At 31.5% G+C, this 27983-nt stretch overlaps 2 protein-coding genes and 2 long non-coding RNA genes across 4 annotated transcripts in view; all 4 read right to left on the bottom strand.

Annotated features, from left to right (window-relative positions):
* LOC145326156 (adhesion G protein-coupled receptor L3-like) overlaps positions 1–16352 on the bottom strand; it is an 83674-nt gene extending 67322 nt beyond the window's left edge. The window contains exons 1-7 of the mRNA XM_080169339.1: positions 16294–16352; positions 14698–14833; positions 12109–12157; positions 11242–11305; positions 8964–8988; positions 781–862; positions 6–54 (exon numbers count right to left, since the gene is read on the bottom strand). Coding sequence (XP_080025465.1) covers positions 6–54; positions 781–862; positions 8964–8988; positions 11242–11305; positions 12109–12157; positions 14698–14733 — 305 coding nt within the window. The 5' untranslated portion in view covers positions 14734–14833; positions 16294–16352. The remainder of the gene's footprint in view (positions 1–5; positions 55–780; positions 863–8963; positions 8989–11241; positions 11306–12108; positions 12158–14697; positions 14834–16293) is intronic.
* On the bottom strand, positions 1366–2863 carry LOC145326291 (uncharacterized). Its single transcript, XR_013881834.1, has 2 exons — positions 2758–2863; positions 1366–1673 (listed from the first exon to the last, which is right to left on the bottom strand). It is a non-coding gene; the product is annotated as an uncharacterized LOC145326291 (long non-coding RNA).
* Positions 3095–4783, bottom strand: LOC145326232 (uncharacterized). The gene is made up of 3 exons (XR_013881804.1): positions 4660–4783; positions 3876–3982; positions 3095–3269 (listed from the first exon to the last, which is right to left on the bottom strand). It is a non-coding gene; the product is annotated as an uncharacterized LOC145326232 (long non-coding RNA).
* Positions 16353–20415: 4063 nt separating the features above from the next.
* LOC145318972 (uncharacterized) lies at positions 20416–23606 on the bottom strand. The gene is made up of 4 exons (XM_080160804.1): positions 23435–23606; positions 22672–22733; positions 21099–21177; positions 20416–20503 (listed from the first exon to the last, which is right to left on the bottom strand). Exons 1-4 carry the CDS (start codon positions 23581–23583, stop codon positions 20416–20418), a joined length of 378 nt encoding a protein of 125 aa, XP_080016930.1. The 5' UTR covers positions 23584–23606.
* Positions 23607–27983: the final 4377 nt, after the last annotated feature.

The following is a 27983-nucleotide window of genomic DNA, read 5'->3' as shown; positions in this document are numbered from 1 at the left end:
CTTACCTTGTTGTGTTTGAAGTCCAATCAATCTTTTCGCCTGTACTTTCAGATTCTAAACAAAAATATGAGTAATAACAAATAACACTCAATAGTTGTAAATCTGAAATATCTATCTATCCTTCTATCTTATCCAATAACTCATCTATCTATCTATCTAATGCTCTCACTTTTTTACCTGAAAAGTCTTATTTATAAATCTTCCTTTCTTACTATCTTTCTGTTCAACTATTACTTATATTGTTAATCTTTAAAGTCCTCTATCCATGCATCTATCAATTTATTGAGTTTTCCCATATTTCTATTATCTAATACCTTAGTCTACTAAATTTATTTACTTTAAAAATCATTTTAATTAGGCTAAATTATCAATCTATCTTTCTAATTAATCATCTATCTTTTTTGCCTAGATCTTTGAAACTATTGCACTTATTTCTACCCATCTATCAATCTATGAGTTTTACATTTATTTATCATACATCATCACCATCTATCTAATAATCTATTTATCTAATAATTTACCTATCTAACTGTTTACCAAAATCTAGCTGATTTTATTAAATGATCTTCAAAGTCTTCTGACATAATTCTACCCCATATATCAATTTATTGAGCTAACACATCAATCACTTTTTCCACCAATCTATTCCTGTGATAATCTATCTATCTAATAATCTATCCATCTATGAATCTAACTATCTAAATTCTATATATCTCATAATCTATTAATATATATAGCTAATGACTTATCCATCTGATGATATATCTACCTAACTGTTACCTAAATCTGGCTGATTTTGTTTGATGATTTTCAAGGTCATCTGACTTGTGCTTATCTCACACTCTGTCATATTTCCATCCTGTCACCCAAAATTTATTCAAATTTAGGTCATATAATTACTAAACTTAAAAAGTCATAAAGTCACAGCTCTCTATCTTACCTACAAAAAAAAATTACATTTCAAAACTAGAGGGGGGAGGGGGCTCTTTGAGCCTTCCCACCCCCCGATCTGTAAGGGTTAAAGACATACTCACATTTTAGGACTTTATTTTTGTGAAATGTTGCCTTAGGAATCAGTCTTAGAGAGATGCTTTGATTTCTAAATATCTAAAACAAGACTCACCATAAAAAATTTAAAATCAGTAGGCCATTTTTCGCATGCCTAAATTAAAAAAGCCGTCCCTAATGTATGAATGAAATAAAGGATTGAGGGACTGACCCAAATTGTCAAAATCTTTGCTTCTAAAGAGCAAATGTCATTGAAAGATTACAAGATACCAATATTATTTTAACAGGTACTCAAAACAATTTAACATTTTGTACAAAATAAATAATAAACTGTCAGTTTTTATTGAAACAAAATGGTACTTCAGAAAACAATAATTTATTAAGAATAATTAAAGATTATTATATAACAATATTATCTTATTTTAAAATTTAAATTTTGAGACAAAAATTTATTAAAAGCTTCATGAAAAATCACAGAAGATCCCCAGATTCCAATCAAGAAAGTGACAGAGGAAGTTGAGCACATCCTGTTCTGGAGTTGGTGGGGTGGTGGATGGAAAGATGAGGCTGCCTATGCTGTCAATAATGTTGGGTTGTTGGGTGGTGGTTGTTGTGGTTGTAGTTGTTGCTAACACTTGGTTTATTAGGTCAAGAATTCTTTCATCCTAAACAGTTACAGTTATTCATTGAATTGTATTATATACAGCTTTCCTCGGATATTATAAAAAAATATAAGATTAAAACTTGATTAAAACTAGCCACAAAACTGGTATTATATTATTTTAAGATTTTTATTTTATTATGCAAAGGAAGTTGTCTACAATTGGATACCATTCATGATTTTTCAGTATGGACCATAACTGGTTCTAATCAAGCAGATATTAATCAGTCTTTGAAGCCAAACAAGAAAAAGTATTAATACTTTTTTTTAAAGATATTTCCATTTTTCATTATTAGACATTTAGAGGTAGCTGATAATTAGGTAACAGTGCAAAAGAATATAATGATTTTTTTTTGTTTAACTAAATAAACTATTAATGCTTTTATTTTGAATTAAATAAAACTATAAAAATACTGAATTGATAAAAACTATTCCCTTTTTCTTTACAAGGGCCGAACCTTAAATTTTCTATTGTTAGTAATTAATCTAAATTAACACTAATACTATTTACTAGAAATTAAAATCTAAATGTATTGACAACTTCCTGTATAAAGGGGAATTTAGAATTTTGATCAGCATTAATAAATACACATAAAACCTAATCCACTTATTGTATAGAATAGCAATAATGAACAGAAAGAACACTAAACACACACAATATACAATTATTTTCCATTTAAAGAGAACAAAAGAAGGATTATAGAGAGGAAATAATGAGGTTATATATATATATAATATATACTTTGAAAACATCTATTACAAATATTGAATTTATGTTATGTTAGAATAAATTTTTCCTTGAGATAAAAGTTTAACTATGAAAAGGGTTAGAACTATAGAAAACTGTATTTTAAGGACTAAATATAAAATATGAAATTTTGGATTTTTTATAATTTTATGTAAAATTTAATTCATTAAATATAAAATTTTGTGGTATAACATTTTAGTATTAGTTATTTTTTTATATAACTAATGTTCCAGTAATGTGGGGTTGCAATTATTGGAGCAATTACACTTTTGGACACTAAAAACCCGCTTTATCTTTACAGCAAAAATTAGGCTTCACATTGCTAAAAATACTAACTTACCTGGATTTTTACTGAATCCTGAATTGGAACACTAAAGTTGTTTCCAAACAAACAGCAAAAAATCAAAATAAAACTGAACATATTATCCTGCTGGGTGTAATGCTTCTGACATTAAATAAATGTTTTACACTTTCTTATATTATATTTTAAGAAATTGTACAGAGCATACAAGTGTAAAGTGCAAAAATATATAAAATTAGCTGTATAGTAGAAAATAAAGAAAGATATATACAACCTTAATTAAATTTTCTATTTCAATGAGCTAACTTGATGTTTAAACTAACAAGTATCTTAACAAATACATAAACATTAAACATAAAGAAATACAGTTTTAACCAAAAAGGAAACTTTATTGACTGAAAACAAATCATAGAATTCACAAATCAATCAATTAAGCTTTAGGGGCCAGGAGTTGACAGATGATGCCCAGATCAACATTGAGGACATTGCAGATAAAGTTGACAATGTCTCCATCAGGCTTCACAGTTGTAGTGGAGGGGAAGATCAGGCCTTCAAATAATAATATCTGTAGAGATAATTATAATTTAAAATTGCACTTGTAACATGATAGGAATGTAAAGCTCTTTATAATGCTATAAAAAAGGTAATAAATTTTATAGGCACTATAAAGAGCTTTTATTTAAGAATGTGCTCTATGCCTGAAAGTTTTATTTTTAAATTAATGTTTATGAATTTTGAGTCAAGTCAATGAAATGAAAGCAAATGAATAATTCAAAGACAATCAAATTTTATAGACTCTTAAAGCATAATTCCACCATGGTATTAAAATAAAATTCATTGGAGTGAAAAAGTATTTTACTTCATAACAATTTTATTTAGAAATATATTATGGTGTAAATATCTCCCTTTTTAGTCTATTCCGTTTTAGCTAATTGTTGTAGCTGAAATAAAATTTTGGTTGTATAGTAAAATCTTTAAAAAAGCTTGAATGTTTGATTTAATATGCTCCTAGAGGCCTCAAGCAATATACTAAAATGTTTTTAATACACCAGTGATATTAGCCCAGTGATTAGGGACATTCTTTAGAGCATACAGACAGACACACAACACAGATCCTGTTACTTTTATATAAGAATTTCTCTATAGATACAATTCCTCCGATGCTATCAATGATGTTTGGATCAGTAATGGTGGATGGAGTGGTGGTGTCAAAGGAAGAAGCTGCTGCCAATAGCTGGTTCAACAGGTCCAGCTGTCTGTCAACCTACATAGAACATATATATCAGTGATGGTGGATGGTGTGGTAATCGCAAAGGATGAAGCTGCTGATAATAGCTGGTTCAACAGGTCCAGCTGTCTGTCAACCTACCAGAAATAAAAAATACATACTAAATAATATATTTTTACAAACATCATGTCTTTTTATGTTTAAACCAACTGAAGAATGATTTAAATTAAACAATGAAACACTGTGTATTGGACTTATCAAATAAAAATGAAATATGTAAATATGTAATGTAAATAAACTGTGTTGATTACTAAATGTGATTAATCTATTAGTCATATTTTTAAGGATACAACAAACAAATAATGTAAATATGAATGTGTATTTTGAATAAGAAATGCTGTTCTTACATAATTATTAGATCTATTAAAATAATTTTAGACTTTTTTACAAAGCAATAATATTAATTTCCACTCAAATCTAAATTATGTACAATTTTTTCATTTTCAAAAATAATCAAATATAGGATTTCATTCAAAAAACTAAAACAAAAGTTTAAGTTAATAGAATCATATATAAAAATCTTCTAAAATTTTAGATACATTTAAAACTCCCATTGTTTACTAGAATTTATTCATATCTTTGTATAGAGATAAGTAAAGTGATTTTTTAAGTGAAAAAAATTTTCATAAATAAAATATTTTAAAAACTATTACCTCAGATTGCACAGGCACTGCTTGTACACAGCTTACAGCCAACAAACAACAGACAACAACAATTTTAAACATGTTTTATCAGTTGCTGAACTAACTATGATATCACATAATATTATTTCTCTTTTTATATGAATATTCAGGAGAGGTTAACAAAGAAAAAGTTAATAGGTACAAGTTTTACAAGTGAAAGTATTTTTATAAAAAGTTTATGAATACCTAGACAAATTCAAAAGAATTAATTTAAATTTTATTTTTATATCTTTAATTAAATTGAATCAGTTTAAAGCTATAAGCTATTGTCAAGAAAAAATTGTTAGTAAGGGTAAACTAAAATAAAAATAGAATAGTAAGGGATATATGTTGTGTACTTCCTACAAAAGCTTATAAATGTCTTGGAAAGGTTTACGGCTAATTTACTGACCCATAAAGGCTAGGGGCTTAGCAACTTTATAAAATGCTAAATTATACACTTAACAAGGATGACAACATCCATAAAAGCGAAGCTCTGAAATAGAAGGACAACGAACAATAACACTTGTAGATTGTCAGAACTAAACTAGCAGAATATTAATGCATCAGTACAAACAATATTGTAAGTAAATTTGTTGCAAAACTGCATAAATATATGATACTGTTTAAGGACATACTTACATTTTTGAGACTTGTTTATAGAGATGCTTCGCTTATAACATTGTACCTTGTTGAAATAGGAATCAGTTTTTAAAAAAATAGAAGAAGAAACCAGAAATGAATGTACGGAGATTCTGGTATTGATTAGAGAGTTGCTACGCTTTCTAAATTGTACCTAACTACTACAGGAATCATCATACAAAGTTTCGAATCGATAAGACAATTCTAACCTGTTTAAATTAACAAAAAGAGCTAAATGTAACGTACGGACGGACCGACCCTAATTATAGAAAAGCTTCGCTTTTAAAAATTGAAGATTGTAAATAGCAGGGAGGGATGGGCACAATGGGCTGTTTACAACATTAGTTCCCAAAGTTTTATAAAAATGTTTTCTTATTTGCTGTCTTTACCACAAAGTTGGCTAATTAAGTTGAATGTCTAAACTTTTCAACTACTTACTGTAATCTACAGTTGGGGTAATTTTGCGTGTGGATGTATACAAATTAATCGGCCATTGTCTTATCCCTTAGGATACCAGGGAAATAGAGTGGAGGAAATCAACAAATGATAAATATGGAGAAGCTTTGCAATAAAAAATACTAGCGGCTTCGCCCCTAGCTTCTATTTATGGAAAAGAATATTGGTGTGCATTGGTTGATAATCCATTGTCTTATCCCCTAATATCCCTGCCCCGTATCCCTTACTAGAATGAAGTGTTAAGATTGAACAGGGATCTACAGGGATAGGACAATGGTCGATAAATTGGTGTACATCCCCAATAATGATGCACAAAATTATTCCTTCTGTAGATTACAATTAGTGGTTGAAACGTTTAGATTCTGAAATTTATGAACCAACCAATCAAATTTGAACAAAAGTCCCCAAAGTTGTTAAGTGAACAAAGAAAACGTTATTTTAAAACTTTGGGGACTAGGGTAATAAACAGCCCATTGTCCCCTCCCTCCCTGAGATTGAGTGACATGTAATTTTATCAAAGAATAGATTTCTGGATTAAATTAAAATTAAATTTTAAATTTCTTGACAGCTATATTAAATTATTAAAAATATATTTTTAAACTAGATTTTAAAAGTAAAAGTATTTTTAAATACAAGGCTTTTCTATGTTTAGGGTCAGTCCAGCCGTAAGTCCGTGAGTCCGTCCGTTAGTTAATTTAAACATATTATAATTGTCCTATCGATTTAAAACTTTAATGCTTAGGTACGATTACAGAGGCGTAGCAACTCTATAATCGTTACATCTGATTGTTTACACTTTTAACAGTTGTAAATCTATCTCAACCATAACATTTATAAATTAGTAACTACTGCTGCTTAATAACGAAATATATTTCAAAGAAAAAATCTTCATTACCAATCGCATCTGTAATAGAAAACAACAACATAAATAAATGAAAAAAAGCATTAAGAATTTTACAAAAATAGTCAAATATATTATAAAAATAAAATTTTAAATTCACAGCTACTGTTTAGATCTTTACTTTAACACAACCAAACAACAAATAAAGGAGAAGCGGTCAAACTGGTTGTGTAATGGCTGTGTATTTTTTTACTTTTTTGACAACAAATTTTAGTATGATATTAATCTGATTTTTGGAATAATGGTTCCTATGACAACAAGGCATAAAGGAATAAGCGAGCAATCTATTGAATCGAATCATGAAAATGAAAGAATGTGATTTATATGCATTTAAGCAACTATGCAACAAATCTATGTACACTTATGTTTAGACTTACAACTAAAGTATGTATATAAGTTCTGACACGCTACAAGAGTTATTGTTCGTTAGTCCTTCCCTATTTTAGATGTGCTTCGCTTTTATGGTTTATTACATCCTTGTTATAGAATGTGATCATTATAACAAAAGACAGCAATCATAATATAATGAGAATAATTTAGGCATGTTAAAATTGTCCTATCGATTTCAAACTTTGCATGGTGATTCCTTTAGTAGTTAGGTACGATTTAGAAAGCGTAGCCATTACCAGAATGTCCGTACGTTCATTTTAAACATGTTGATTTTTTTTACTTTTTTAACAACAAATTTTTATGTGATCAAATCATCCGATTGATTTGATATTTGGTATATTGATTCCTGGGACAACAAAGTATAATGTAATAAGCGAAGCAACTCTATAATCAAGTCCTAAAAATGTAAGTATGTCCATAAACATTTTCCTGTATCAAGCAGTTTTTCAATAAATTTACTTACAATTTTGGTTCGACTCTTATTATATTAACTCAATATCTTTCAGAACATTTTGTATTTAAATTAGTAACATAGAAATGCATAATTGTGCAAGATAAAGTTAGGTTTTTTATGAAATTTATATTATTCACCTAAATTTAACTATTGAACTAATAAACAATCATGATTATGTTCCTAAATTTTTGATTAAGTAGAATTAAAAACGTTAAAAAACCTTTTATTAGCAAAAACACTTTTATAGACGTATTTTTAGAACGAACGATCAAACGTAGGGAAGTAGATCATAATTAAAAACAAGGATGACAACATCCATAAAAAGCGAAGCACAAAATTTCGTGGATGGGACTGACGGTCATTGTTGTTTTCTTCAAACGACGGGAAATTTAATTTTGATATCTTTAACTGAAAAATTTTTGAAAATCGATTAATAAACACCAAAGATATGGGGGAAAATGTAAAAAATATAAAAATAGTTAAAAACCTGCAAAAAGGCAGTTTGACCGTCATTGTTGATTTCTTTAAATGAGCAGAAATTTAATTTTGATATCTTTAACTGAAAAAATTTTGAAAATCGGTCCATAAACACCAAGGATATGGGGGAAAATGTAAAAAAATATAAAAATAGCCAAAAACCTGCAAAAAATCAGTCTGACCGTCATTGTTGTTTTCTTCAAACGAAGGGAAATTTAATTTTGATATCTTTAACTGAAAAAAATAAAAATTTTGAAAATCGATTAATAAACACCAAAGATATGGGGGAAAATGTAAAAAATATAAAAATAGTTAAAAACCTGCAAAAAGGCAGTTTGACCGTCATTGTTGATTTCTTCAAATGAGCAGAAATTTAATTTTGATATCTTTAACTGAAAAAATTTTGAAAATCGGTCCATAAACACCAAGGATATGGGGGAAAATGTAAAAAATATAAAAATAGCCAAAAACCTGCAAAAAGGCAGTCTGACCGTCATTGTTGTTTTCTTCAAACGAAGGGAAATTTAATTTTGATATCTTTAACTGAAAAAAGTTTGAAAATCGGACCATAAACACCAAAGATATTGGGGAAAATGTAAAAAATATAAAATAGCCAAAAACCTGCAAAAAGGCAGTCTGACCGTCATTGTTGTTTTCTTCAAGCGACGGAAAATTTAATTTTAATATATCTAACTGAAATTTTTTTTTAAATCGGACCATAAACACCAAAGATATGAGGAAATATGTGGAAAATAAAAAAAATAGCCTAAAACCTGCTAAAAAGCCGTCCGACCGCCATTGATGTTTTATAAAAATTTCAGCTTTCAATCTTTTATAGGAGCTGAGTAAATCCCATTTCCCCCATAGCGTTACGGACTGACTGACGGACAAAGTGAATTATAGAGTAGCTTCGCTACTAATAAATGTTCAACGAAAACAATACATCTTTTTTGTATTAATTTGAATAAATTCCTGAGTATCCAAAATTGTCTGTAGCTTCCTGAAATAGTTATTCATAGCATCGTATTATAGACAGCTTTCTGCAGATATTAAAATAACATTAAAACTAGTTTTGTTAGTCCCTAGGGTCCGAAGGCTCAGTTTAACAAAACGGGTATTATTTTTGTCATTAATAATTTTAATATTCGTGGAAATTGTCTGTAACACGATGCTTCACATGATTTTTCAGTATGGCTGAGAAACGGTTCAAATCTAGCGGATATTAATCGGTTTCGAAGGGATACTGGATAAATGATTATTTTCTTTTTACATAGTTTTTTTATTAATCTCAATTATATATAATATAGTATTTAAGTCTGAGAAAGAATAGAAATTATATAAACTCAAAACTTTGCAATATTTGCAAATTTTAAATAAATATTTTGTTGGTGTGTCATCTTTGCCGCATATAAGCACATCAGGGCTGTTAAAGGCCAGGATAAGACAATGGGCGATAAAATAATAATTACATCACAAAAAGATACATAGTCCTTTTAATTAAACTAGCGGCTTCGCCCCTAGCCTCTAGGGGCTTTGCCCCAAGAGGTTTAATCAAACCAACTTTTCGTATTTTAGATTTTTACAAACAAATAAAATAAAAAAAAAATTGGGGTGGGGAATGATATTTTTTTTTGGGGGGGGGGAGTAGTCGACCCCACTATCTTAATTTTAGTTTTAGAAAGAAAAATTTTGTTGGGGGAGGAGGAGGGTATTTTTCATTTTTTGGGGGGGTTGGGGGTGTCCAAACCCCCAAGAAAATAGTTATTAACCTTCCCGGGACCTATGAGAAGCTACCCTGTTAAGGAGAACCCGATAGGTTCAGCGGTTAGCGAGATCCTTCGCTACAAACAAACACACAGACATCCTGTTACTTTAGTATAAAGATATTGGTAAAATTATGGACAATACAAGAAAAACAACCGATCAAAATTTAATTTAGTACCCAAAGTTTTAAAGCCATCGAATAAGATAACGTAGTTTTAAAAAAATCTTAGGTACTATTGTAATATACAATCTAATAATCTACTTCCTTCCTTATGGCTGTACCAATAATATGTGTTGATGATAATCCTTATATAAAAGTAACATGATGTCTTTGTGTATCTGTCTATCAATGTGTACTAAAAGATCTCACTGGTTCTATATTGCTTTCCTTTATAGTAAAGCTTCTTATAGGTCCTTGAAAGGTTTATAACTATTTTATGAGAGGGTACCTCCACACTTCTAAGAGGGCCTCTATTGGGGTGTAGCCTCTAAGTTCACAATATGATACATGAGAACGGAAGTATATGCACATATATTATGTCATTTGTCTGTTAAAAAGATTTACAATTATCCCATTCATTCAAATTTTAACATACATAAATACAAAGATAGAAGTTAAATTGGTAGGAAAAGCAGGGTTGATTATTACACTAGTCACCAAAATTTTGTATTAACGTTTCCCTATTCGTTGGCTTAACAACTTTGGGGGATTTTATTAAATTTAGATTGGTTTGTTCATAAAATTGTGTATCCAAACGTTTTAACAACTAATGGTAATCTACAAGAGGGATAATTTTGTGTATCATCATTGGGAATGTACATTAATTTATCTGCCATTGGCTTATCCTTTTAGATATCCGATAGTCGATACATTTCTAATATTTATTTTGTATAATATAAGAACTATCTAAATAATTTAATATCAAAAAATAAGGTGAGCAATATTGACCCATTGTTAAAAGCGAAGCTTTTCTATAATTAGGATCGGTCCGTCCGTAACGGAAAGCTTTTTTTTGTTAATTTAGAAACGTTAGAATTGCCCTTACGATTTCAAATTTTGCATGGTGATTCCTGTATTAGTTAGGTGCAATTTAGTAAGCGTAGCAACTCTATAATCGTTACAAAAATGTCCGTACGTCCATTTTCAACATCTTGTTTTTTTTCACTTTTTTAACAACAAATTTCTATATGATCTAATTATCCGATTGATCTGATTTTGGTATATTATAAGCGAAGCAACTCTGTAATCAAGTCCTAAAAATGTAAGTATGTCCATAAACATAATCCTGCATCAAGCAATTTTTCAACAAATTTACTTACAATTTTGCTTCGACTCTTATACATTTATATTCTGATTATTCAGTCATGACACTCTACAAGTGTTAATGCCCTTTGGTCATACCGTTTCAGAGCTTTGCTTTTATGGATGTTGTCATCCTTGTTTTTCTACAATAAGTGTATGACCGTGTGATCATTATTTAAAGCCTACCTTGAAATTCTCTCAGTTACATTGAGTATTGAAACAGGCGAGTATCCAGCAAACATTCGGGATCCTAAATTATATTAGTTTTGTTAGATTTTCATAATAGGACGTTGACTATATATGATGTCTCTAGGTGCAATTGAAGTGTTGAATTATATTCCCCATTGTTCTTTTCATTAAAAAAAAATGGGGTGTGGTAAATAATTATTATCATTTTTATAATTATCAAATATCTATGCATTTATTTAACTATCAATCTATTTCTTATTGAATCTATTACATCTATCTTACAGATCAAAGGTATATTTATCAATTGATTTGTCTTTTCATCTCTATCTATCTATAATAAATACCATCTTCCCATATATCTATAACTAGCGGCTACGCCCCTAGAAACCTCTAGGGGCACTTAAGGTAGGAGGGGGAAAAGTCGACCTCATCCCATTTTAAATTTAAGTTTAAAAAAATTTTTTTTTTTTTGGGGGGGGGGTGAAGACACCCTCCCCAAAAATAGTTTAAAACCTTCCAAGGACCTTTAAGAAGTTTCACTGTAAAGGAGAACATTATCGGTTCAGCGGTTAGCGAGATCCTTCGGGACAGACAAAAAACGGTTGCTACTTTATATATAGGATATTACCTAACTTGAATATTGAACTATAGAATTGACTTTACTAGATATTCTGACACCGAGTTTTGATCTATCTATACAACTATCTATCTAAATATATATCTACCTATCAATCCATCCATCTGTTTATAGATCTATCTATCTATCTATTAACCCATCCATCAATCTATCCATAATACAATCTTTCTATGTAACTATCTATATATCCCTCTAACTATCCATCTAAATATCTATCTATCTATTACCTAGTTTCATAGAGTTGATTGACTTTTCTAAATATTCTGACACTGATTTCTGAAAAAAACAAAATTATACAGAGTAAATCATTGTAGACAGGGAAAGTATTGCTAAACAAGGATGACAACATCCATAAAAGCAAAGCACTGAAACGGTAGGAAAAACGGACATAAACACTTGTATAGTGTCTGAACTGAATAATCAGAATATAAAAGTCTCGAGAAAGTCGAAGCAAAATTGTAAGTAAATTTGTTGAGAAACTGCTTGATACCGGATAATGTTTATGGACAATGGACATACTTACATTTTTAGTACTTGATCATAGAGTTGCTTCGCTTCTACTATTGTTCTTTGTTATCCCAGGAATCAATATACCAAAAATCAGATCAAACGGATAATTAGATCACAAAAAATTTGTTGTTAAAAAAGTAGAAAAATCAACATGTTTAAAATGGACGTACGGACATTCTGGTAATGATTATAGAGTTGCTACGATTTCTACATCATACCTAACTACTACAAGAATCATCGTGCAAAGTTTGAAATCGATAGGACAATTCTAACATGCCTAAATTAACGAATAAAAGCTATCTATCTCGGACGTTCGAACGCACGTACGGACCGACCCTAATTATAGAAAAGCTTCTCTTTTAAAAATATTCTTACTCTAGGACATAAAAACATAATTTATTAACAGAAAAAGGTTTATCCCTAAATTTCTAATAAAGATGCACAGCTAAAATTTTGGTGAAACTTTCTATAATAAGAATCAGCGTTGCGGAGCCGTTTGATTTTGGTGCAGCTCCGGTTCCGGCTCCGGATTAGGCTCCGGCTCCGACCTAAAATCAAGAAAAACTCGACATATTTTTTTTAACCCACGTTTAGGGTTTTAAAAGTTTAATTTTTGATAAAAATGGACTTGAAAAACTTAAAAGGGGCATTTGCACGTGAAAAAATAGAGTTACCAAATTATAAATTATAAAAAATCTCTTTATTTATACTAGCCCGGAGGTACGTTAAAGTGCCATTTGAGCACTGATAACCTATCCCTTTATTTTTATCCGTTGTCTAATCCCTGCATGGGTTCGAACCCTTGGGGTATCCAGTATCAAGAAAAAGCTAACCTAACCTGCCCTAAAGTAATAAACTAACCTAACAAACGAAAACTACCAACCCCCCCCCCCCCCCCCTTTCTATTTTATTTCAAAATTAGGGTAAGGGGGTATCAGTGTGCCAATTAGGGCACTTTGTGGGAAAGCGCGGAATTTGCAATGACTCATATAATAATTTTTGCACTACTTTGTTAAAAAAAAATTGACAGGCATGATATGAAAGTAGGCAATCCATGTAGGTAATCATAAACAAGGATAACAACAACATCCATTAGTAGCGAAGCACAAAAAATCATGGAATAATAAAGATAATATGTAAAACCTGAAATAAATCATACAATTTTGTTCCTTATGAAGTATGACCAACAGGCAGACGGACAAAACATTGTATAGATTAGTTGTGCACATGGCATGGGATTCTTCACTAAAAATTTCAGCTCTCTATATTCTAGTAGCCATTAAAATCACAAACCCTGTGGTTGAGGGGGAGGGGGGGGGTGGGGGTTGTCTGGATATTTCAATTTTATTCAGAGCCTTTTAACACTTAGATTTTGGTATCAATTATTTTAACATTAACTTATTGAAACACTTTTAATTTATAAATTCGAATTTAAATTTTTAATTAAACACCCCCCTTCATATTTTTGCAGGAATCTAAAGGGATAAGACAATTGAAAATAAAATACGATAAAAATAATTAACCCTTTGTTTAAATCTATTTACAGAAAAGTTAGGACACTGTAAGTATGTTCACCAAATCTAGAATATTAAAAGTACCCAAAGCCAATCAATGTGATATTTTATTTGGGAACCAATTTACTGTCCCCTTCCTTCCTGTATATTTGCAACACAAATTTGCAAACTGAAAATATCGCCCCCGGCAAAAGTGCCAAAATTTGGAACTTACCAAATTTCAGCAGTGCTCTACCAATAACCCCCCCAGGTGCTTTCCCTCAAAGTGCCCAGCAAACACAATAAACCTTTATTTTTTGAAAGAATTCTTTCAGGACACCTTACCCTGTGCATCTAGCCTGTTGGCAACGATTATAGAGTTGCTACGCTTTCTTAATCGTACCTAATTACTACAGGAATCACCATACAAAGTTTGAAATCGATAGAACAATTCTAACTTGCCTAAATTAACGAATAAAAGCTAACTATCTCGGACGGACGTACGGACGGACGGAACAACCCTAATTATAGAAAAGCCCCGCTTTTTTTCTTCAATTCATTTTGAAAGTAAGGGAAGGAAAGGAAAAAGAGGTTTTTGTTCCCGACAAGACATTGTAAAAATTAAGAGTTAGGATGGGTTGTAGCTATTATATGTTGGCTATACAATATTTTACCAGAAAAAAAAACAAAGTATAATAACATATTATTAACTAACAAAAAACGGAAATCCCTTTTCAATTTTTATTGCCAGTAATCTTAAGGGATAAAACAATGATAACAAAAGATGCAGCGCTTAAAATATAAAACAGTTACCGTCAACTGATCATCAATAAAATCAGTGTTATCCATCAAATCAAACAGAGCTTCGGTTTCATTGCCCAAATCAGGAGGCACATCCAAAATGTCGTCATACGTGGTTCGCGGATTTTTGGTAAAATGATTTCCCTGAATTTTGAATAACTATAGAATACAGCTGATAATATTTTTCAAAGCGTAGCTTTTCTATAATTAGGGTCGGTCGGTCCGTCCGTACGTCCGTACGTCCGTACGTCCGTCCGTCCGAGATAGATAGCTTTTATTCGTTAATTTAGGCATGTTAGAATTGTCCTATCGATTTCAAACTTTGCATGATGATTCCTGTAGTAGTTGGGTACGATTTAGAGAGCGTAGCAACTCTATAATCATTACCAGAATGTCCGTACGTCCATTTTAAACATGTTGATTTTTCTACTTTTTTAACAACAAATTTTCAAGTGTTTTAATTATCCGTTTGATCTGATTTATGGTATATTGATTCCTGGGACAACAATGAACAATATTATAAGCAAAGCAACTCTATAATCAAGTCCAAAAATGTAAGTATGTCCATAAACAGTATCCTGTATTTAAGCAGTTTTTCAACAAATTTACCTACAATTTTGGTTCGACATTTATACATTTATGTTCCGATTTTTCAGTTCAGATACTATACAAGTGTTATTGTCCGTTTGTCCTACCGTTTCAGTGCTTCGCTTTTATGGATGTTGTAATCCTTGTTTTAATTAGAAAATTATGCAAATAAGATAAAAGGTATACGACGATAAATTGATGAAAAACGCCCAAGTATGATAAACAATGATACCCATTCTAAGATTAAATTCAGAGAGAGAGGGCACAATGGGCTGTTTATTATGCTAGTTACCAAACTTTTATAACAACGATATCTTATTCGTTGGCTTAAAAACTTTGGGGACTTGTAATATATTTTGATTGGTTGGTTTATTAAAATGAATTTTCAAACGTTTTAACCGCTAATGTAATCTACAGTAGGAGATAATTTGTGTAGCATCATTGGGGATGTACATCAACTTATCGGCCGAGCGAAGCTTTTCTAAATTTAGGGTCGCTCCGTCCGTCCGTCCGTCCGTCTGTACGTCCGTCCGTCCGAGATAGATAGCTTTTATTTGTTAATTTGTCCTATCGATTTCAAACTTTGCATGGTGATTCCTGTAGTAGTTAAGTACGATTTAGAAAGCGTAGCAACTCTATAATCATTACCAGAATGTCCGTACGTCCATTTTAAACAGGTTGATTTTTCTACTCTTTTAACAACAAATTTTTATGTAATTTAATTATCCGTTTGATCTGATTTTTGGTATATTGATTCCTGGTACAACAAAGTACAATATTATAAGCGAAGCAACTCGATTACCAAGTCCTAAAAATGTATGTATGTCCATAAACATTATCCAGTATCAGGCAGTTTTTCATCAAATTTACTTACAATTTTGCTTCGACTCTTATACTTTTATATTCTGATTATTCAGTTCTGATACAAGTGTTAATGTCCGTTTCTCCTACCGTTTCAGTGCTTCGCTTTTATGGATGTTGTCATCCTTGTTATATTCCTGATTATCTATAGTTTCCTGGGTATAATTATTTTCAATGCTTTCCAAAGATTTTGATTTCTTTTCCTCATTAGTATTTCTCTTACTATTTATAGAAAGATATTTCATAACAAGAAAAACTATTTTGCTATCATCTTTTGGTTCAGAAAACACCCCTCCTCCCTTCCTTATTTTCAAAAAAAATAAAAAAAAATAGGAAGGGTATGTGGGATTGATTAAAGAAAAGCTTTACTCCTCTCTATTATAAACAGACAGCTATATAATAAGGGCTAAAGAGATAGCTGTCATGATATTGCAAGCTGCGGCTTGCAAATAACTATGTGCAAAGCCAAGGCTTGCTAGTTGGTATTTGAATCTTGCATAGCTAGGTTCGCCCCCTGTAGCTGTAGGCTCGAGTCCCTAGGTGTGGACGCCACAGTTGCTTTATAAATCCAACCCAGAATAAATATATATTTAAAGTATCAGTTATAATATTATTGCTTGCTTGCATTTTATGTATTAAATAAAAATTGATCAACAATATAAAGTGAAGTTATTTGATGGTAAGAATAGCGAAGCTTATCTATAACTAGCTATTGTCTGCTATTCGTCCACATTACAGGTATGTATTGTAGAGGGCTATAACCAAGGGTCTTGAGTGCTGCTGAGCTTTGCAGGGCTACCTAGTACCCAATATAACCTAACCTAACCTTACCTAAAGTAATAAACAAACAAACAAAAACTATCCTCCTCCTTTTCATTTACTAAAAGATAAAGAGGATGTTTTTAGTGCTCGACTAGGCACTTTTAGAGAAAGCATCGACATAGTTTTATATGAAATATCTCATTCCTGCTATTAAACGCGTCCACGCATTTGTAGGTAAATTGAAGATATTTTTGGGCTGGCGTCGTAGCAAATCTAAAATTAGAATAATAATTGAGATCAGGCATGACAACATCCATAGACGATAGAACAAACGAACATAAACTTTTACTTTAACTAACACTTGGATATAGAGATGCTTGGCTCATATTGTCCTACAAATCAGCGTTGCGGAGCCGTTTGATTTTGGTTCGGCTCCAGTTACGGCTCCGGCTCTGCGGAGCCGACTGTGATGATGGCGGCTTCGGCTCCGACCTAAAATCAAGAAAAACTCAACATATTTTTTCCCAAGTCTATTTTCGACTTTTGAAGGTTTTAAAAATTCAATTTTTGATAAAAATGGACTTGAAAAACTTAAAAGGGGCATTTGCACATGACAAAATAGAGTTACCAAATTATAATTTATAATAAACCTCTTTATTTATCTAGTTTGGAGCCGGTGCAGCCGTTTTTTAACGAAAATTACGGCACCAGCTAAATATGGCGGCTCCAAATCATTGTTCCAGAAATCAGAAGAATAGAATAATTATAACATCCATTAGAAGTTAAGTAACAAAAAATCATGGATGGGCAAAGGAACAAAGTGAGAACAGTAGTTGTTCAGTGGTCTTAATAGATATTGAATAGATATTGAAAGTTGTACTTTGAAGATAAACTTTGAATCTTCCCAAAAAATCAAATTTCCTCCATAACACTACAGAGCTGACGGACAGTAGCTTTGCTTCTAATATAAATAAATGAAACCAACCTGTTTTGTAAGGGACAAGGGTCTGGCTTGCCTCTGTATTCTCCTGTTTTTTAGTATTCATTGATTATCCTTATACTAAAGTAACAGGATGTGTGTCTGTGTGTTTGTTTGTACCGTAGGATCTCGCTAACCGCTGAACCGATCGGGTTTTCCTTAACAGGGTAGCTTCTCATTAGTCCCGGGAAGTTTTATAACTATTTTCTTGGGGGGTGGGACACCCCCAACCCCCCCAAAAAATGTAAAATACACCCCCCCCAAAAAAAAAAAAAATTTATTTTTGAACTAAAATTAAAAATGAGGGGGCCGGGGGGGCCCCCCACCAAAAAATAAGTTTAAGGAGGGTGTATAAAACCTGCCAAGAAAAATTACCCTTTAAAAAATATAATTAAATACCTCTAGTATATATGTTTTTAAGACACCAAGCAGATCGAAAATGTACGCAAATTCATAAAGGACAGGGTCATGTTACCGCAAAAATAATACTAATCCTAAAAGTTGAATTATTGTTTGGTTTTAAGAATCTTTTTGTTTTGTACATTTTATTAAATAAACCCTCAAAAAATATTTGGTAACAAGTGAAAGAAAGCCTTACATGTACAAATAACGCATTATTCAAAATCAGACCCCAAATTTACCCTCCATGAAATAATTATCTTGTGAATCAGTCTATCAAATATTTGTCATTCTATCGTGTGTGTCAAAAGTTGTATTTTGTAGAGTTGCTACGCTAATAAAAAATGTGTTAGCAATCAACTTGACAACCTATGTAATTATCAAAAATATTTCATGTTTCAAAAAAAATGCTACTTTGATAAACAAAAGTTTAAAGCTCCTCTTTAAATCCTTATACTAAAGTAACAGGATGTTTGTTTGTTTGTGTGTCTGTACCGAAGGATCTCGCTAACCGCGGGAAGGTTTATAACAATTTTCTTGGGGGGTGGGACACCCCCAACCCTTCAAAAAATAAACTCCCCCCCCCCCAAAAAAAAAGTTTTTGAATTTTTTTAACTAAAATTAAAAATATGAAGCGGGGAGGGCACAGCACTCCCCCCCCCCAAAAAAAAAAAATATCGCCTCCCCCCAAATTTTACTATTTCTTTTAAAATCTAATATAAGAAATTTGGTTATTAAATTCGATTCTCTCCTCCTCAAGTGCCCCTAGAGGCCTCTAGGGGCGTAGCCGCTAGTAATTTATATTTCTATATCAATATTCTAATTTTAGGATAATCAAAAGTTTATTCCTAATAAATATTCATCGCATCGTATAATAGACAGCTTTCCGCGGAAATAAAAATTAAAATTAAAGATTAAAACCAAAGGCCTGGCCAACGACAATAATTTTAGGATTTTTAATTTAATATATTCGTGTAAGATTGTCTGTAATACGATGCAATTACGATTTTTAAGTATGGCTGAAAACCGGTTCGAAAACCAGCGGTTTAAAAGCAATACTGGAACATATTTAATTTAGTTGTGAACCCATTAAAGCAGTAAAGTTTTTTAGTAAATTGATATACTTTCATAAAGATTAAACAAAATTGCCCCTTTTGTTTGAAACCAACCAATCAAAATTAAATAAAAGAACCAAATCCGTAATGTGGTTTGGTTATGCACAAATGCAGTATAATTTACAGTCCAAAGTCCCCTCCCTCCCTGTTCTACAAATACATATTATCAAATTTTAATGACATCAGCATAGCAAAGTATCACCTTACTTAATAGATATATCATTACGTGGATGTTTCACCAGATTTTCATGTACTCTGATAAAGTGATGATAGCAGCTGGCTAAAATAACGATACCAACTATCCACCTATATTTATTCCATTCCCTCTCCTCCTACAGGATGAACGAACTGACCAATAAAGGAGGTCCACAATAACAACCTAAATTGACGACAAATTTTTCCCTGTCAATATATCTACGTTTACTATATCCATTTTTACACAAGTACAGAGTATGATAATAATGATATCATCATTTTTAATGAAAGTAAAATTATATGCATTTTTTTCAAGGTCATGTACCAAATTTATCACATACACAGAAGTATATGTTTATCTACTAACAATGATTGGCTGACATGAAATTTATGTCATAAAATTTGCTAGGTATTTAAAATATACTTTGAAAAAAAATTCTCAACAAACAGGGGACTTGTACAAAAAAAAATTGGCCCTCTAGCTCTAATAGGAACTAAGATAATAGAGGGAAGGCGCCCCCCTCCCCCCTCGACTGAGTAAAGTGCGGCAAGGGGCCCGATTGTTAAGGGTTAATAAAAGGGGTTAATAAAGCACAATATGACTTCAATGTTTTAAACCTTTAGTAGAAGAAGGGCGGGAGTCTAAAGTCTTGCTAGAAGCCCGATCATTGAGGGTTAACCTGCTAATTTTGAAAGGAGATTTGGAATAGCATTATAGAATAATGGACTATTATAATAATGGACTATTCTATTGTGACGTCATACGGTATACACCGACCAACAGATTTTATATTTATCCCCATTTCTGTAGAGCTGTTAATCAAAATAAAATCAATGAATTCCTTTGAGAGTCAAAGTACAGTTTGGTTTGTGATTACAGGATTCTAAAATTCTCTTGGCTGACAAATCAGAACAGTGGCTGAAAACAAAACAATAAGATTAGGTATTATTTTATATTTTAAAAAGAATAAAAAACAGCTTAAAAGCAGTCGACCGCTATGGATGTTTTATACATAATTATGTTTTATATTAATGGGAATATTGACAAGAAGTTTCAGTTTTGTATTTTTTATAAGAGCTGAGAAATTTTGTTGTAAAAAGTAAAAGCTGCTTAAAAGCTGTCCCACCGCTATGGATGTTTTATACTTAATTATGCTCCATATTGCTGGAAAGGTTGCCAAGAAGCCAAGAAAATCACGTTCCCTCCCATTCTGTCTCTGACAGACGGACGGACGGACATTTTGAATTAGAGAGTAGCTTCGCTACTAAAAAGACTGATTTTGCAGTGATATAAACAAAACAAAAAAGTATATAAGTTTTGCAAAATTTGGATGAATTAGAAAGAAGGTTGATTTTATAAATAAAGATCAAAATTGTTCTCATTTTTCAAAATATTATATTATAGTAAATTGTACCTTACCATAGAGCCAGCCAAATAGCAGAAAACAATTTAATAGCAGACAAAAAAGGCCATTAAAAAAGGGGGGAGGTAGTTATACTATAGATATGTTTACCTTACGCTAGAAGTTGATTTACAGGCCGTTTTAGGCTCCCAATTACCATTCCTTCCAAATCTGATATCATTATGTTTTCCTAAAGTAAATACATCTATATAAGTTACGTCCAAATCTGATATCATTATGTTTTCCTAAAATAACAATGTCTTAACCTCTTTTCGAGGAAGCTTTGTGTTTATCAAGATCGAAATTAATTTCCTTATTCCGTAATTCCAGCCCAGAAAAAATGTCGTCTTTGTTTAACTTTCCTAAAGAGTCGCGGCATTTGAATATTGTTTATGTTTTAGTCTCTCCACGTTACTTCTGAATTATATGTGTGTGGATAAAGACATTCGGAGAATTGAGTCGGGCCTATCATTGGTCTCAGAGTGTGTGAATAACCCTAGTATGCCAGGTGCTTAAACCATAAGAACTTCAGGTAGTTTTTTCTTCATTTTATAAAAAATTGTATGGCATATAGGACGGATTTATTAAGTTTTAAGGCTTTAGCCAGCTACACCTGGAACTTTATTATGATTCAAATATTATGTTTTAGTAATTTTTATGTGCTTATATTTATGCATTTAACAATGATCTATTAAACCAAATAATTTTCCTTTAAAGCCAAAGTACCCAAAGATTCTTTAACCGTAGAAAAAAAGATTTTTAAAAAGCAAATAATATTGTGTGGTTATAAAAACTGGAATTTTGTATTAATTGATTTTGTAATTTCAGGACTTTGAAATAGTTTGTGTCAATAAATCTATACTCAAACCTGCTGTTGAAACTTGATGGTTCCTGGTGTTGGGGGATTTGTCCGTATGATTAAGATCTCTAGAACTTCCCGCAAATTCGGAAGTCACACTTAACCAAAGTGTTATGGTTAAGACAAACAAGGATGACATCATCCATTAAAGCTAATCTCTAAAACGGTAGGACAAACGAACATTAACACTTGCAGATTGTCAAAACTGAATAATCAGAATATAAATGTAAAAAAGTCGAAACAAAAATTGTAAGTAAATTTTTGGAAAACTGCTTAATACCAGATATTGTTTATGGACATACTTACATTATTAGGACTTGATTATAGAGCTGCTTCGCTTGTAATATTTTAATTTGTTGTCCCAGGAATCAATATAACAAAGATCAGATCAATCGGATAATAAGATCACATAAAAAATTATTGTTAAAAAAGTAGAAAAATCAACATGTTTAAAATGTACTTATGGGCATTCTAATAATAATTATAAAGTTGCTACGCTTTCCAAATCATATCTAACTACTACAGGAATCACCGAAGTTTGAATGTCTAAATTAACGAAAAAAGCTATCCATTCCAGACGGACGGACGTACCGACGGACAGACGCACGGACCGACCTTAAAAATAGAAAAGCTTTGCTTTTAATAATAAAGTATGTTTGGAAAGTGAATAATATGTAGAAATAAGGATATTGTAAATTTATAAAAAAAAGTTTTAAACTATTATTTACATTTTTATTTAGAGAGATCCTTCAGTACAAACATACAGGCAAATAGACAGAAAGACATCCTGTTACTTTATTATAAGGATAACTAATTAAAATTTACCTAATTTTATTAGTTGATCTGACTGACAGCTTAATACTATTGTTTCTCCTTCACAAGCCTCACTAAAATTATGGTCATATATATATACTTCTTGCTTGGGATATATTAGAAAATAGCCTAAAGCCACAACAATACATTAAAGATCTTTCCTTAAAACCAGGGATGCAGAGCCGAAGCCGCCATATTTTGCTGGTGCCGGAGCTTTTATTTTCAGAGCGGCTCCAGGGGTAGCTAAAAGAATATCAGAAAAAAAATTTTCTATATCTGGATTAAACTTAATGTTTAGATTATATAATTTATAAACCCTATTAAGTATCTCAAGTCCATTTTCTCAAAAAAATTTAACTTTTAAAACTTTCAAATTTCCCAAATAGGCAATTTTTGAAGTTTTTCGTGATTTTAGGTAGGAGCCGGAGCCACAACAAAATCAAACGGCTCCGCATCCCTGCTTAAAACTCTAAACCATATGGACCAGCAATTTCCTAGGTCTTAAGCTTCAGACAAAAAAATATTTTTTTTATATTACAGGATATAGTTAAATAATAGATAGATATATGACCTACAATAATTTAGACAAAAATTCAGTCAGATAACTGATAAACAAACTCGTAGATAGAAAGATAGTCAGACAGATAGACAAACAATCAGATAGACAAACAGACAGTTAGATAGACATACAAGTATAGACAAGTAGACAGACTGACAGACAAACAAACATATAGAAAAGACAGATATACAGACAAACAAACAAAAGTATAAAAACCTGAAAGAATCGCTGGGTTGAATATATCTCGGATTGTTAACATCATATAAACTTGATTCTACTACTCCATAAGCAAACCTATCATTATATCCATTGGATATCTCAATTAAAACAAAGATAAAAATAAATAATACGCATTTTTTATTCATTTTAATACATTTTTTTACGCATGCATTCTGAAAAAAATTCAAAATAGCAAACATCAATAAAAGTAACATTAACAACTATAAAATGACATCGTGTTAGATTTTATAAGCTTCACTTTTGTGGATTTTATCATCCTTGCTTAGTTTAAAACTAAAATAACTCGTTTTATGTTTTGATGAGTATAGCTATTCTATAACTAATTTAAAATCTACAAAATATTTATTCTTTAAATTGTTCTTTGATTATCATCAACAATTCTATAAACAAAAAAAATTGCATGTATGTTCGTTTGTCCGCCAAGATCTAAAAAACCACTGGACCAATCCATCCTCAATTTTTAAGGAACTTTAGTATTGTTCATAAAAGTATATTTAACAAGGATGACAACATCCATAAAAGCGAAGCTCTGAACCGGTAGGACAAAGAAACATTAACACTTGTATAGTGTCAGAACTGAATAGTCAGAATATAAATGTATAAAAGTCGAACGAAACAAAATTGTAAGTAAATCTGCTGAAAAACTGCATAAATACAGGATATTGTTTAAGGACATACTAAAATTGATTTTAAAAAAAGTTAAATAGCAACATGTTTAAAATGGACGTATGGACTTTCTGGTAACGCTTTTTGAGTTGCTGCGCTTTCTAAGTCGTACCTAACTGTTATAGAAATCAGCCTGCAAAGTTTTAAATCGATAAGACAATTCTAACCTGTTTAAATTAACGAAAAGAGCTAACTGTAACGGATGGACGGACCGACCCTAATTATAGAAAAGCTTCGGATTAAGGGATTGGTTAATGGAAGAAAAATAAGCTTTCTCTTTACTTTTAACGTCCTCTCATTTTTTTACTTGAAAACATAAGGAATTTACGTGTTGATTACTTCTTGATTGAGTTGTATAAACTAGCAACATCCAAACTTTTCTACCAATAAAATTAATCTACAGAAGGGGTAATTTTGAAATGTACATCAAATTATCAGCCATTATCTTATCCCAGTAGAAAAATTAAATATTATTTAGTCTCCAATTGTCTTATCTCTTCTTGCGCAAGTGTCATGTTAAATTCAATTGACATGATTTATGCTTTTCTATTATTAAACTCATTTTTTATGTTTGGTGGAGAAAAAATCAACATGTTTTGAGGCGCGTAGCTTCTATTTATTCATAGCATCGTATTATAGACAGCTTTACGCAGATATTAAGATCACAAATTATTAGATTAAAACCAGTTTTTTAGCCCCGAGTGGCCAGACTAACAAAACTGGTTATAATTTTTTGATTTTTACTTTACTATATGCAGAAAAATGTCTCTAATCATATGATATACATGATTTTTCAGTATGGCTAAGAATCGGTTCTAATCCAGCGGATGTTTATCGGCGTTAAAGCCATACTGGAAAACTCTTTATATCCTAAGAGATAAGAAGTCAGTAGATGAAGAACTAATGTACACCCATAATTACAATAAACAATATGTACCTTATATGTAGATTAAAATTGTTGGGGCAAAAGTTTGGACCTTGATAGTATGTTTATTAATAGTCACCATAAAGTTTTTAAGCCAAAGAATATGAAATCATGTTAACACAACTACACTCACATTCACGTTTGGACACAAATCTTTTTTAAAAGTCCCCAAAGTTATTAAGCTTACGAATAAGAAAACATTATTATAAAAATTTTGGAACTTTAATAAACAGCCCACTGTTTCCTCCTTGTCATGTATCAATGTATGTGTATATTCTTGTTTTGTTTAAAAACAAGGATGACAACATCCATGAAAGCGAAGCAGGTAGGACAAACGGCCATTAACACTTGTTTAGTTTCAGAACTGAATAATCTGAATATAAATGTATAATAGTCAAAGCAAAATTGTAAGTAGATTTGTTGAAAAACTGCTTGGTACAGGATAATGTGTATGGACATTGTTAAGACTTGAATATAGAGTTGCTTTGCTTATAATATTGTACTATGTTGTCTCAGGAATCAATATACTAAAATTCAGATCAATCGGATAATTAGAACACATAAAAATTTGTTGTTAAAAAAGTTTTAAAAAATTAACATGGTTAAAATGGAGTTGTTATGCTTTCTGAAACGAACCTAACTACTACAAGAATCACCATGCAAAGTTTGAAATCGATAGGACAATTCTAACATGCCTAAACTAACGAAAAAAGCTATCCGGACGGACGGGGGGACCTATATCCTAATCATAGAAAAGCTTAGCTTTTAAAAATATATTATTAAAAAAATCAAGTTAAGAACATCATTCAAAAATATATATGATTTTCATAAATATAAAATCGTATGCTGATTATAATTAAAAATATTTATTTATTAGAATATCTTTTAGAAGTTTAAAAAAGGAAGTCTAATTTTTAAGCACTTAAGCTTTTCTTAAAAACTATACCTCTTATAGTATATTGAGCAATGTTATAATTGTCCTATAAATTTGAAACTTGTTAATTTATGTAAAACTAGCGGCTACGCCCCTAGAGGCCTCTAGGGGCACTTGAGGATGGGGGAGTCGAATTTGATTACCCAATTACTTATTTTAGATTTTAAAAGAAAAATTTTTTTGGGGGGGGATATTTTTAATTTTTTTTGGGGGGGGGGTTGAGGGTGTCCCACCCCCCAAAAAATTAGTTATAATCCTTTCCGGGACCTATGAGAAGCTACCCTGTTAAGGAGAACCCGATCGGTTCAGTGGTTAGCGAGATCCTTCGGGACACACAGACAAACAAACAGACAAATATACAGACAAACATCCTGTTACTTTTGTACATTTTATATTTGTCAATATTTATTTGAGCTTTGCATTTATGGATGTTGCCATTCTTGTTGAATTATAAATAGATTATTGTTTTTTTTTACAAAATACAATATTGGTCAAAGAACTGAAAAAAATGTGCGTGTAATAGTTGTTTGTCAGTGTCATTAACCTTTATAGACATACAGACAGACAGACATAAAGATAGGCATACCAGTAGACCAACATACAGACAGACATACCAATAGATAGACATATTAACAGACATACCGACAGACATACAGACAGAAATACAATTTGACAAACATACAAACTGACATACCAGGAGATAGACATACAGACAGACATACAGACAGACATACATACCATTAGATAGAAATATCAGTTGACAGACAGACAGACATACAAGTAGACAGACATACAAACTGGCACACCAGTAGACAGACAGACAGACAGAAATACAGAAATACATACAGACAGACATATAGACAAACATACAGACAGACATACAGACAGATATACAGACAGACATACCGACAGACATACAGCCAGACATACAGACAGACATACAGACAGATATACAGACAGACATACCGACAGACATACAGACAGACAGACATACAGACAGACATATAGACAGACAAATATACAGACAGACATACAGACAGACATACAGACAGACAGACAGACAAACAAGAAGATAGACATACAAACTGACATACAAGTAGACAGACAAACATACAGACAGACAGACAGTCATACAGACAGACATACAGACAGATATACAGACAGACATACAAAAGGACAGACATACAAACTGACAGACATAAAGACAGACATGCCAGTAGACAGACATTCAGACAGACAGACCTACCAATAGATAGACATATTAAGAGACATACAGACAGAAAGACATACAGACAGACATTCAAACAGACATACAATTTGACAAACATACAAACTGACATACCAGTAGATAGACACACAGAAAGACATACAGACAAACATACAGACAGATATACAGACAGACATACAGACAGACATACAAACAGTTATACAGACAGACATAAAGACAGACATACAGACAGACATACAGACGGTAGTCATAAAGACAGACATACCAGAAGACATACATACAGACAGACATACAAATAAACAGACATACCAGTAGATAGACATATTAATACACAGACATACAGACAGACACACTAGTAGACAGGCGGACATACAGACAGACATACAAGTAGAAAGACACACATACAATTAGACAGACATACAGACAGACATATGAAAATTTGCGTCAGAGTTGTATGTAAGTGGCAAAAACCTTTTTATATAACAGACAGACAAACAGTCATACAAGTAGACAGACATATAGACAGACAGACATACCAGAAGACATACAAACAGAAAGATATACAAATAAATTGACATACCAGTAGATAGACATATTAATAGACTGCAGACAGACAAACACATCTTGTAGACAGGCGGACAGAAAGACAGACATACCAGTAGACAGACATACAGACATACATATGAAAATGTGCATTAGAGTTATATGTCAGTGACAAAAACCTTTTTATATAACAGACAGACAAACAGTCATACAAGTAGACAGACATATA

The sequence above is a fragment of the Acartia tonsa genome, chromosome 1 (assembly GCF_053477335.1).
Source record: "Acartia tonsa isolate MP-2025a chromosome 1, ASM5347733v1, whole genome shotgun sequence".
NCBI lineage: Eukaryota > Metazoa > Arthropoda > Copepoda > Calanoida > Acartiidae > Acartia > Acartia tonsa.
Note: the sequence above shows the minus strand (reverse complement) of the source record. Positions and strands in the feature narration are given on the sequence as shown.